General features: G+C 34.0%; 1 protein-coding gene across 1 annotated transcript in view; it reads left to right on the forward strand.

Moving 5' to 3' along the window:
* Positions 1 to 13502, forward strand: part of UVRAG (UV radiation resistance associated) — a 286852-nt gene that overhangs the window by 138670 nt on the left and 134680 nt on the right. The window contains exon 8 of the mRNA XM_012645741.1: positions 6376 to 6502. Within this exon, the coding sequence (XP_012501195.1) occupies positions 6376 to 6502 (127 nt within the window). The remainder of the gene's footprint in view (positions 1 to 6375; positions 6503 to 13502) is intronic.

Raw genomic sequence — 13502 nt, forward strand, 5'->3', positions numbered from 1 at the left:
TTCTCTTAATATGGTAACGTACATTGATTTAGTTTCAGATGTTTAACATTGCATTTCTGGAATAAACCCAAACTGATTATAATATATAATTCTTTTTGTATCTTACTGGATTTGATCTTGTGATAATTTAAGGATCTTTATACCAATATTTATTAGGTATATTGGGATACAGTGTTTTAAATTACTTTGTCAGATTTTGGTGTTAGTATTATGGTAGCCTGGTAAAATTTGTTGGGCAGTGGTTTTTTTCCTACTCCATCTTGCCCAGAAGCAGAAGTTTCCTGGATCATTTTAATATTTTCTAGTTCTCTGCTGATTTCATATCTTTTTATTCATTATGAGAATATTTTACTTTTTGTCACTTAGGATATTTATAAGAGTGGCTTTAAAATATTTGTTCAGTAATTCTAACATCTGGATCATCTTGGGGTTGGCGTATGTTGAAGAATGAGTCACATTTTCCTGACTCTTCATATATTGGGTAATATTGCATAGTATCATGGATATTGTGAATGTAATTTGGTAGAATCTCTGGATTTTGTTACTTTGCTCCAAAGAATGTTGATGTTTTTATTTTAGCAGATAGGTAATTTGGTTAGGCTCAAACTATCATGCCTGCAGTGGACATTGGCTCAGATTTTAGTTTAGGTTCTTTTACCCTTAGGCACAAGCTGCTTTCTGTTTGTCTCATGCATGTGTGGTCTAGGGTTCAGTCAGAGACTTAGATTGAGTTTAAACAGAATTTAGGGTGCCTATTGTCTGGCTTCCTCCATTTTGGCACTGGATTGCTTGATCTCTTTACCCTGGTTCTTCTGGCCTGAAAGACAGTCAGCTTTCTGTTGACGTTTGCAGCCACAGAAAGGGGGAAATTCACTGTGTTGGTTGCTTATGCCAATTTCTGACTCCCTTTCCAAATATGTCTACCATTAATCAATCTCCAGAACTCTCAGGTAGTAGTTTTATCTGGACACTATAAGCTATTATTTATGGGAGGACCAGTTTGCCAGGTGCTCATTCTCTTATACTAGAAGCAGAACTTCTATAAATTTTATTATCATATATTTTTTGCTGTATCTTCCTAACTAGTCCTGGGTTTTAGGCCTGATATTGCCACTAAGTCTATGAAATCAATGGATTGGATGAAATATATTCTAAGGAAGTCTTTTCCTTTTCTCAGTGGTTGACTAGGTGTAAGTGCTATAGAAACAACTTATAAATGACATTTAAAAGCAAATTTGTTAACCTTTAGGACAACTACCATAGTTCTAAAACCTTTTTTCAGGCTGATCCAATGGTAGTGGGTTATCAGAATTTATTAACAATAGTGTTACTAAAGTTGGCATACAACCCCCCACTGCTAAATTTGACCGCTTTAAAAAAATTTTTTTAAAAAACCTTTTTTCTGATTGTTAATTATTTCCAATTTTGAAGGGAAAACTACTATAAGTTAAGATAAAATAATTCCCTAAGCCATGATTCTCAAACTTATTAATCTCAAGACCCCTTTATGCTCTTTTTTTCTTTTTCTCATAATCGTAAATCTTTTACATCCCTTTACACTCTTAAAAATTGTGATAATTCCAAAGAATTTAGGGCATATCTATTGATATTTAATTTCCTAATTCACTTTAAAGTGCCAATAATAAATTCTCTACATGTTGATATAATAATACGTTTTTATGAAAAATAAGTATGTTTTTCTAAACAAAGTTTAATTAGAGTTGCATTTTTTTTAATTTTTGTGAATTTAACCTCTATTAAGCTAGACATTAAGCTTAATAAGAGATAATATCTGGCTTAATAAAAGATAACTGGATTCTCACATGTGCTTTTGTAGTAAATCTTCTGCAATATTGTAAATCTCATAGACTCTGATATACTTTACAATTATGAGAAAATGAGGATGAAAAGGGGACATAACAGTGTAGTATTGTTATGAAAATATTTTTTATCTCACAGACTCTGAAAAGGTCTCAGGAACCCTCATGATTCCTGGGACCATACTTTCAGAACTTTTCCCAGAGGCTTTTTAGCTCCAGAATGATCTATGAGAAGATTTCAGATTTTGGGGTTTAGGATGCTCAACATGTAATATATTATTTATAGATTAGTTTATCATTCTGAAATGAATGTTTAGCATTTCTCATGATTTTTTTGGTAAAGACTTATAAATAGGAATGTGTGTATCTGTGATGAATATGTCTGTAATTTTCATTTCAGAGACAGTGTTATATAAAAACACTGTCATTAACAGTGATCCATTGGAGATATATATGTGACATTAACTATACTTGCTTGGAATAAACAGATAAATAGAATACAGAAACCCATTAGAATATACTTATGGGACATTAAGATATTTGAGTACCTTGTCTTTATTGCATTACAAACGAACCAGAAATAGATCCCACATGGGCAGGGTTTGTTTACTCATCAGAAATTAGAGCCAACAATCGTGGTTTTGAATGACTTGATATATTCTATAAATGGGCCATTTTCCATACATAGACCATAACACAAACATTATACACATGCCTTCCTGTATTAGCTTAGTATTTAGATTAACTTGTCACCTTAGTTCTTAGAATCTAGAAAACATATCCTAATTCGAGTGTGTATTTGGAATAAAGCAGGTTAATCCTCTAGCCAGGCATATCCCTGTGTTCTCTGAAGACTAGATTTTTTTTCCCCTCTATTTTCTTTCTCTGCTCAGGTGGAATTTAATTTACATATTTTGTAAGAAAATCAAGTTGAGGAAATTGAACACCTAGCTCTTTGTGGGAAAAGATTGCTTCTTAAGACTTTACCTATTTTTTTTCCTCAGCGATGTAAGAACACTGTAGGCTTCTTGATCACATTATTTTATTGGTAAAGGAAACCCCAATTTTTTTGGTTCCTTTTTCTTTCATGATAAGCAACCTCATTGATTTTTTTCCCAATTTTTTAAATTGTAAAATACACATAAGATCTGTGATCTCAATCATTTTAAAATGTACAGTTCAGTGGTATTAATACATTCATAATGTCATGCAGCCATCACCACCGCCATCTCCAAAACTCTTTTCATCTTATAAAACTGAAACTCTATACCCATTAAACACCAACTGCCCATTCCCCACTATTCCCAGGCCCTGGTTACCACCATTCTACCTTCTGTCTCTAGGATTTTGACTACTGTACTCTGAGCATCTTGTTTAAGTGGAATCATGCAGTATATAATAAGCCTTTTTATGATAGGCTTATTACACTTAGCACAATATCCTCAACGTTCACTCATGTTATACCATATTACAGAATTTCCTTCCTTTTTAAGGCTGAATGATGTTCCATTTTATGTATGTATATACCACATTTGCTAATCCATTCATCTGTTGATGGACACTTGAATTGCTTCTGCATTTTAGAACATCATTGACTTTTTGTTTGATTGATTTTTAAGAAATAGGGTCTCACTCTGTCACCTAGGCTGGAGTGCAGTGACTCAATCATAGCTTCCTGCAGCCTCGAACTCCTGGGCTCAAATGATTCTCCTGCCTCAGCCTTCCAAGTAGCTAGGATCACAGGTGCATGCCACCATACCTGGCTAATTTTTTAAATTTTTTGTAGAGATGGGGTCTCACTATGTTGTCCATGCTGGTCTAGAACTCCTGGCCTCAAGAGATCCTCCCACCTCAGCCTCCAAAGTGCTGGGATTATAGGCATGACTCACTGTGCCCAGCCCTCATTGAATTTTGTTCTTTGTTTTTACAGTGTGTTGACAAGGCAAAATGGCATTTGTCTTAAGTGGACCTAAATTCATAGAAAGCAGAGACCATTTCTCATTCACCTAGAAGCACATAGTAGATTCTTTATAAACATTTGCTTTGTTCAGAAAAACTGTTAAGGAACATTCGTTGTAAAGGCATATTTCATATAGACTTTTCAAGCCAAATATAACAATTGGAAATAAGCTTTTCTGCTTGTTTTCTTGGCTTGAATGTCTCTAACAGATGATTATGCCATCTGTTTAGAATCAGTATTTAAGGGATGAGTAGGAAAACATTTTGGGTGAAAAATGATTGCTGTGGTGTACTTTTAACACAACTGCCAAAAATCTTTTTTTTATGCCCATTGCTTCAACAAGGCCGTACCATGATGCATTCACTGAGTTCCCAGGCCTCTTCATTGTCTATGAGTCAAATCGAGATACTTTTTCCTTTTCTACCAGCTTATTCCAGATTGTGGTAGCCTATTTAATTTGTTTAATGAATGGATTTTTTTTTTTTTTTTACTGTTGTGGTACCTGGCACCATTTTTTTATTAGCTTCTGAATCATCATCTGGAAAGAAAACATTCTAGAGTAACATCATTAAAAACAGCTCTGATAAAGCACAGTCACTACTACATATCATAAAGCAGGTACGAGATATTTTACATTCACAGAGGTATGATACAGTACTGTCCTACATCTATAACACTAGAGGATACAATTAAAAAGGCATTATTTGAGACTTGATTCTACTTGTCCAGCAGAGGGCCCAAAGGATGGTACGACACAGCTGTAAATGAATGGATTTTTTTATTGCAATTTTAGTTAGCTACTATATACCTTAGAAAAGAGACAAGAATTTACTAGGTATACCCAAATTGCTGTTTGGTTAAAACTTGTATCATGGAAAATCATGAAAAGTATATTATTGATACTGACAAAGACCAGGAGAGAAGGGCACATACATTCATAGTGCAGTAATTATGTGTATATGCATACATGCTCAGGCATATATTAATATATATATTCATTGTGGGGGCAGGATTTCAGATCTGTATCTGCAGGCAAATTCAAGCAAAGTATTTTGAGAAAAAAGGAGTCTGAGTAAAGTTTAAACCATGGTTTGATTGAGGTTTAAGTAGGAAATATTTTTATGGAAAGATGTTAACAAATTTATTTAACAAATTTAATTGTATCTCTGCTGGTAGAATGTGTCAAGGATTTTGTTTTATTAAATGAACATTCAGTAAAATTGACTTTTTTGGTATACAGTTTTATGACTTTTTAAAAAATAAACTTTCTTTTTTAAGGAAGTTTTAGGTTAACAGAAAATTTGTGCAGAAAGTACAGAGTTCCCATACACCCTGTCCCTGCCCCCAATTTTTTCTAATATTAACATCTTGTACTAGTATGGCACATTTATTATAATTGATGAATTAATATTAATACATTATTGTTAACTAAAGTTCTAGTTTACCTTAGGATTTACTCTTTGTGTTATACAGTCAATGAGTTTTGACAAATGCATTATATCATGTATCCACTATTACAGTATTATACAGAATAGTTTCATTGCCCTAAAAATACTCTGTGCTCTACCTATTCATCCCTTTCTTCCTCCCTGCTGAACCCATAGCAATCATTGATCTTTTTACTGTCTCCATAGTTTTATCTTTTCCAGGATATCATACAGTAGGAATCATATAGTATGTAGTTTTTACCCACTGGCTTCTTCCATTTAGCAATGTGCATTTTTTATAGGTTGATAGCACGTTTCTTTTTATCACTGAATAATACTTCATTGTATATGTACCACAGTTTGTTTATCTGTTAACCTATTGAAGTATATCTTGGTTGCTTCCAAGTTTTGGCAATTATGAATAAAGTTTCTATAGACATTCATGTGTCAGTTTTTGTGTGGACATAAGTTTTCAGTTCATCCAGGTTAATATTTAAGAATGTGTAGGCCAGGAGCAGTGGCTCATGTGTGTAATCCCAGCACTTCGAGGGGCTGATACAGGAGGATCGCTTGAGTCTAGGTGTTTGAGACCAGCCTGGGCAACATAGCAAGACCTCATCTGTACAAAAAAACAAACAAAAAAAACAAAAGTAGCAGGGCTTGGTGGTACACACCTGTAATCCTAGCTACTCAGGAGGCTGAGGCAGGAGGATCACTTGAGCTCAGGTGTTAGATGTGGCCGTGAGCTATGATCATGCCATTGCACTACACCCTGGGCAACAGAGTGAGACACTGTCTGATAAAACGAAAACAAAACAAAAAACAAGAGTGTGATTGCTCTTATGCAATATAGTATGCCTATATTTAGCTTTGTAAGAAACTGCTAGACTATCTTCCAAAGTGTCTGTACCATTTTGAATTCCTACCAGCAATGAATGAGAGTTTCTGTTGTTCTGACTTAAGATTTATTTCTACTCTTATTCTTTGCTTGTTTTTTATTCTTTCCATTAAAATGACAGCGACTGATAGTTAAGTTAAAGAGATCCATAGGTTTAATGAGTATTAACATGCTTTAAACCATTATTTATTTTGAAACATTGTGAATGTGTAATTATTCATAGTAATGACTTTTATATTTATAGATTTACCTGTGATTTTATTTATTTAGAAAAAGCAAAGCGAATGCCTGCAATTAAAAATTTTGGTGCTTCAAAATGAACTGGAAAGACAGAAGAAAGCTTTGGGATGGGAGGTGGCATTACTGCATAAGCAACAAATTGCATTACAGGACAAAGGTGAGTAGAAACACCACACAACCTAATTTCGACATTCAGCAGTTTTCCTTTCTTCTTCTTCATAGGCTCAAATAGTCTTTTTTGCATAAATATAGTCATACCTCACTTAATGACAGGGATGTGTTCTGAGACATGCATTATTAGGTGATCTTATCATGCAAATATCGTAGAACATACTTTCACAAACCTAGGTGGGATAGCCTGCTATACACCTGGTCTAAATGGTATAGCCTAATGCTCCTAGGCTACAGAACTGGATAGCATGTTACTATACTGAATACTCTAGTTGTAACACAATGGTAAGTATTATATTTATGTATCTAAACATAGAAAAGGTCCAATAACAATATGGTATCATGATCTTATGGGACCATTGTCATATATGTGGTCCATCATTGACTAAAACACTGTTATGTGGTACATGACTATATGCTGATAGAATTTTCTTTAATTTAAAAAAAATATTTTTATAAGTATTTTGAAGTCAATACATAAAGACAAGTATACAAATCCATATACAGATGGTCCCTGACTTACGATGGTTTAACTTAAAATTTTTGAACTTTACAATATATGAAAGCAGTCTGCATTCAGTAGATCATACTTCACTGGGAGGCCGAGGCAGGAGGATAACTTGAGGTCAGGAGTTCAAGACCAGCCTGACCACAAGCGAGGTCCATCTCTACCAAAAATAGAAAAAATTAGCCAGATGTGGTGGCGCATGCCTATAGTCCCAGCTACTTGGGAGCCTGAGGCAGGAGGACCACTTGAGCCCAGGAGTTTGAAGTTGCAGTGAACTAGGACGATGCCACTGCGCTCTGGTCAGGGCAACAGAGCAAGACTTTTGTCTCAAAAATAAATAAATAGATAGGCTTTGTGTTACGTGATTTTTGTTCAACTGTAGGCTCATATAAGTTCTAAACACCTTTAAGGTAGGCTAGGTTAAACTATGATGTTAGGTCTATTAATTGTATTGTCAACTTAATGATATTTTCAATTTACAGTGGGTTTATTGTGATGTAACCCCATGCTAATTTGAGGAGAATTTGTATATGTACAGCTTGAATTTTCACAAGGTGAAACACACATGTAAGCAGAATCTCAATCAAGAAACAGGGCTTCCAAACCTCAGAAGCTTCCTTATGCTCCCTTCCATTCACTTCATCTCCAGGTAGACTAACCACTATCTTGACTTATTAAGCCAAAGATTGGACTTGCCGAATTTTGACCTTTATGGAAATAGAATCATATTTTTACATTTTGTGTGCTGGCTTTTGTTCATCCTTATCTTCGTATAGTTGTAGTCTGTCTATTCTTAATGCCAAATAGTATTTCATAATATGAATATGAATTCAATTATTTACTATTGGTTTCAGTAATTTCCAGTTTGGGACTATCATAGTTAATGCTTCCATGAATGTTGTAGTACATTTCTTATTGAAGATTTTTATGTATTTCAGTTGGATAGAAACCTAGGAGTATAATTACACAGTCATACGGGGTACGTATCTTCAGCTTTAGTAGATTGTGTACAAAATTTTTCCAGAATGGTTGTGCCGGTTTACCTCCCTCTATTCAGTAACATTCTTCTCCTACATCACTGTCGTCAGCATTTGGTACTTTATCTTTTTTATTTTAGCCTTTCTGTTGGGTATGTTGAAGTCTCCCCTTGCAGTTTCAGTTTTTATTTTCCTCAAGATTAATGAAGTTGACCACCATTTTTTGCAGCATGTTTTTTGCTGATTGAGATACAACTCTTTTGTGAAGTGCCTGTTGAAGTCTTTCACCGATTTTTTAAAAATTCGGTTGATACAGAGAGTTGTACATATTTCAAATGCACATCTCAATAAATGTTTATGTATGTATACATCTATTAGCCCTACCCTAATCAGTATATAGAACATTTTATCACCTCACAGATTCCCTTGGGCCCCTCCCCATTCAACATCTTCCCATAGTTATCTCTAGTCTGACTTTTATCACCGTGGATTATGTTTGCCTGTTCTTGAACTTCTTATAAATAGATTAATTTTTTTTAAGTTCTCTTTTGAATCTGCCTTTTTTCACTCACATAATTTTTCAAAAATATTATTCATGTTGTTGAATGTATCAATGATTCATTCTTTTGTTTCTTATTTTTTTTAAAATTTCAGAACATTACAGGGGTACAAATGTTTAGGTAGTATTCTACTATATATATATACTACGATTTCCTTATCCATTCTCCTGTTGACACATACAAACTTGGGTTGTTTTCATTTTGCATATCTATTATGAATAAAGCTACTGTGAACAAAAAAAAATTGATTTGACCTTTCTTTTGGTAAGATTTCTTTTACTTGGCATGTGCATTAAAAATATATTCTCCCATTCTATGGCTTTGCTGGTTCACTTTTTAAGGAGACCTTTAAATGAACACAAGTCCCATTTTACATTTGAGGCTTTTTGTGTCTAGTTTAAGAAATAAATGCCTATTTTAAGATCTTAAAGACATTCTTCTATGTTTTCTTTTAAACAGTTTACTATTTTACTTTTTACGTTTATATCAGTAATTCATCTGGAATTGATTTTGTGTATGATGTAAAGTTAAAGTCAAGATTTTTTTTTCATGTAGATGGTCAGTCGACCTAGCACCATTTATTGAAGATCATCCTTTCTCCATTGCACTGCAGTTTCACTTTTCTCATAAATCAAATGGCCATGTACTTGTAAATCTATTAAGGACCCTCTGTTCTATTCCATTGGTCTGTTTTTCTATTATTTTCCCATTATTTCACTGTTTTAGTTTTCTCATGTTGTCTGGGCACAGTGGCTCACACCTGTAATCCCAGTACTTTGGAAAGCAAAGGCAGGAGGATCACTTGAAGCCAGAAGTTCAAAGCCAGCCTGGGCAACATAGCAAGACCCCATCTCTAGAAAACAATTTTAAAAAATAGAAAATAAAATAAAAATTTTATCATGTTATAATAGGTGTTGATGTCTATTAAAGTTCTTTAGCTTAGTTGTTTTTCTTCAAGATCACCTTGGTTGTTATTGTCCTTTTGCATTTTCATGTGAATTTCTATACAGAAAAGAAAACCTTGCTAGAATTTTGATGGAACTGCATTTAATATATTTATCAAATATAATTGGGGATAATAGACATCTTTATAACATAGAGTCTTCCATCCCAAGAAAATAGTGTATCCCTTTGTTTATTAGATCTTCTTTACAACATTATTGAAATAAAATAGTTGTTACCGTGTGGATCTTTCCCATGATTTGTTGAATTTATTTTTGTCTTTGATGTTTTATGATTCTATTGTAAATATCTTTAAGTTTTATTTTCTACTAATTGCTGATACATAGGTACACAATTGATTTTTTAAAGTGATATTGATTTTTAATATATTATGTTCAAAGAAAAATTCACCAGAAGCCTTTTTTTTTTTTTCCCCAGAGTCAACTTGCTCTGGTTCCCAGGCTGGAGTGCTGTGGGACGATCATAGCTCACTGCAGCCTTGAACTCCTGGGCTCAAGTGATCTTCTTTCCTCAGCCTTCTGAGTAGCTAGGACTACAGGGCATGCCACCACTCCCAGCTAATTTTTAAATCTTTTATAGAGATAGGGTCTCACCATGTTGCCCAGGCTGGTCTCAAACTCTTATCCTCAAGTGATCCTACTGCCTTGGCCTCCTAAAATTCTGGGATTACAGGTGTGAAACACCATGCTTGGCCCAGAAAGCCTTATAGACAGATTAGCAATAGCTAATGTTAGGATTAAGGCCCTACAGCTGCAGCTCTCATTATGGTTATTCATTTATTTATTTATATTATAATTTAGTCATATTAGAATTAAATTTAACTATAATTTAATTATTATTTATGTTCTGAAGATAAAATTGCATAAAGCTTTAAAAACAGATTTATTGAGATATAATTCATATACCATATAATTTGCCATTATAAAATGTATAATTGAGTCTTTTTTAGTTTATTCACAGAGTTGTGCAATGATCACCACATTCTGCTTGTCTCCTGCTAAAAGAAAATGCATACCCATTAGCAGTCATTCCACATTTCTCGTCTTCCCAATTCTAAGTAACCACTAATCTACTTTCTGTCTCTATAGATTTGCCTATTCTGGACATTTAATGTAAACAGAATCCTGCAATACGTGGTCTTTTATGACCAACTTCTTTTGTTTCACATAACATTTTAAAGGTTCATCCATATTGTATCATATATCAGTACTTCATTTTTTTCTTGCTGAATAATATATTCAGCTTTATGAATATATCACATTTATCCATTCATCAGTTGATGGACATTTGGGTTGTTTCTACTTTTTGGCCATCATGAATAATGCTGCTGTGAACATTTATGTACACGTTTTTATAGGGATGTATGTTTTCATTTCTCTTGGATACACCTGGAAGAGGGATTACTGGGTCATATGGTAACTCTGTTTTTAACTTTTTGAGCAACTGCCAACCATTTTCCACAGCAGCTGTACTGTTTTATAGTCTCGCCAGCAAAGTATGAGGGTTCCAGTTGCTCCATATTCTCAACAATACTTGTTATTGTCTCTTTTTTATTATAGCCGTCCTAGTGAATATAGAGTTATGATTCACATTTACCTAATGACTAATATCCTTATTGCAGCTGATTTTTATATATTAAATTTATATCCAAGGAACTTAATTCTAATAATTGTTAGATTCTTTTGAATTCTCTATGCATATGGTCAGCTCACCTGCAAATAATGGCATTTTTATTTCTCATATCCTGATATATATGTATATATATATATATATATATGTATGTATGTATATATATATATGCTTTTTATATTTTTTTCTTGCCTGGTTGTGCTGTGTAGGACATCTAGTACAATACTATTAATAAGTAAAGTGGTGACAGTGAATGTTCTTGTCTCATTTCTAAGGACAAAAACTTTCAATACTTCACCATTAGATATGATATATACCATATACTTCTTAGTTTTTATTTCGTGGTTTACCCCTTTCAAGTCTTTTACCCATTTTGTTATTTTTGCATTAACTATTTTTTATTGAATTTATAAGAGCTCAATATGTGAGCTTTCATTTCTTTGCTTTTCTTTATCTTGTTAAAATCAGTTTTATTGAGGTCTATTTAACAAATAATCAAATTAATCCATTTTAAATATACAATTTGATGAGTTTAATATATTCAGCCAAGTAACTACCACCACAGTCAATGATAGATAACATTTCTCTCACCCTAAAAATTCCCTCTTGCTTCATTGTGGTCAGTTCCTTCCCCTACCCATTGACCATTGGCAATTACTGATCCACTTTCTGACATCATTTGCCTTTTCTAGAAGTTCATATGAATTGAATCATGTAATGTATATTTTTTCACATCTGGTTCTTTTTCACTTAGCATAATAGCTTTGAGATTTGTCTATGTGGTTGCATGTGTCAGGAATTCGTCTTTCTGTTGCTGACTGGTATTCCACTGTATGTATATACAATTTGTTTATGCATTTACCTGCTCATGGACATTAGACTTGTTTCCAGTAAGCTGCTATTGATATTTGAGTACAAGCCCTTGTATGGGTGTATTTTCTTGGTTAAATAACGAGGGGTAGGATTGCTGGATGTATAGTAGATGTATAGATGTGTGTTTATAAGATCTGCTAAGCTGTTCTGCATTTCTACTAGCAATATATGAGAGTTCCATTTATTTCACATCTAAACATTTTTAATTTTAGCCATGCTAGTGGGTATTTAGTGGACTCTCATTGTGGTTTTAATTTGTATTTCCCTAATGACTAATAAGGTTGAACATCTTTTCTTATGCTTATCTGTTACTGTCTCTTTCTTCTGATGAAATGTCTGTTTAGCTCTTTCTGAGTTTTTTTCGATGGTTGGGTGGATGGTAATCTTATTATTGAGTTGTAAGAGTTCTTTTTATATTCTAGATACATATCCTTTATCAGTTATATGTTTTACATATTTTGTCTTCCTATTTTAACAATGTCTTTTGAGTTTATCCATCATTTCTTTTAAACTTTGTCCCATTTTAGAAATAACCCAAGTTTACTTTTTATCCTGTGTTTTCTTCTAGAGTTTTTATCATTTTAGTTCTTATGTGTCTGATTCATTTTGGGTTAATTTTTATGTTTTTTGTGTATGATATGAGGTTAGAGATCTCCTCAGCCCAGTGATATTTCTGGGACTCTCTTTGTGTTTGGTCACACTCTGCATTGTGTCCTGGAAACACCACACAACAAGTTAGAGCGATTGTAGGGCTCACTTTGTTTTCCTTTCTCAGGGGTCACTGTAATAGGCTGCCTATTACACAATGTCTGAAAACTGTTGTTACATATCATTTGGTATGATTTTCTAGTTGTTTATAGTGGGAGGATAAATCTGGTATATGTTATTCCATCAGTCAGAAATAGAAGTCTTGGCTGGGCACGGTGGCGCACACTTGTAATCCCAGCACTCTGGGAGGCCAAGGCGGGAGGATGGCGTGAGCTCAGGAGTTCCAGACCAGCCTGAGCAAGAGTGAAACCCTGTCTCTACTAAAAATAGAAAAAATTAGCTGGGTGTCATGGCATACCTATAGTCCCAGTTACTTAGGGTGCTGAGGCAAAAGGATCGCTTGAGCCCAGGAGTTTAAGGTTGCTGTGAGCTAGGCTGATGCCACGGCACTCTAGCCCGGGCAACAGAGTGAGACTCTGTCTTGAAAAGAAAAGGAAGAAGAAAAGAAAAGAAAAGGAGAGGAAAAGGCAAAGGGGAAAGGAAAGGAAAACAGGAAAGGGAAAAGAAAAGAAGAAAAAAGAAAGAAATAGGAGTCTTTTTCCTGAGCTTTTCACCTCTATGCCTGCTTTTATGAGAAAATGCTTTTCTTATCTCTCTCTGGTTCAGTTCTTTTGCTTCTTCAGTGAGTACCTCTCCTTGAGGCTTTTTTTCTCCCTCAACTAGAAGTTTCTTGCTCACCTCATAGCATTTTTTTTTTTTTTTTTTTTT

Source organism: Propithecus coquereli, unplaced genomic scaffold (assembly GCF_000956105.1).
Source record: "Propithecus coquereli isolate 6110/MARCELLA unplaced genomic scaffold, Pcoq_1.0 Scaffold235, whole genome shotgun sequence".
In the NCBI taxonomy this organism is placed as follows: Eukaryota; Metazoa; Chordata; class Mammalia; order Primates; family Indriidae; genus Propithecus; species Propithecus coquereli.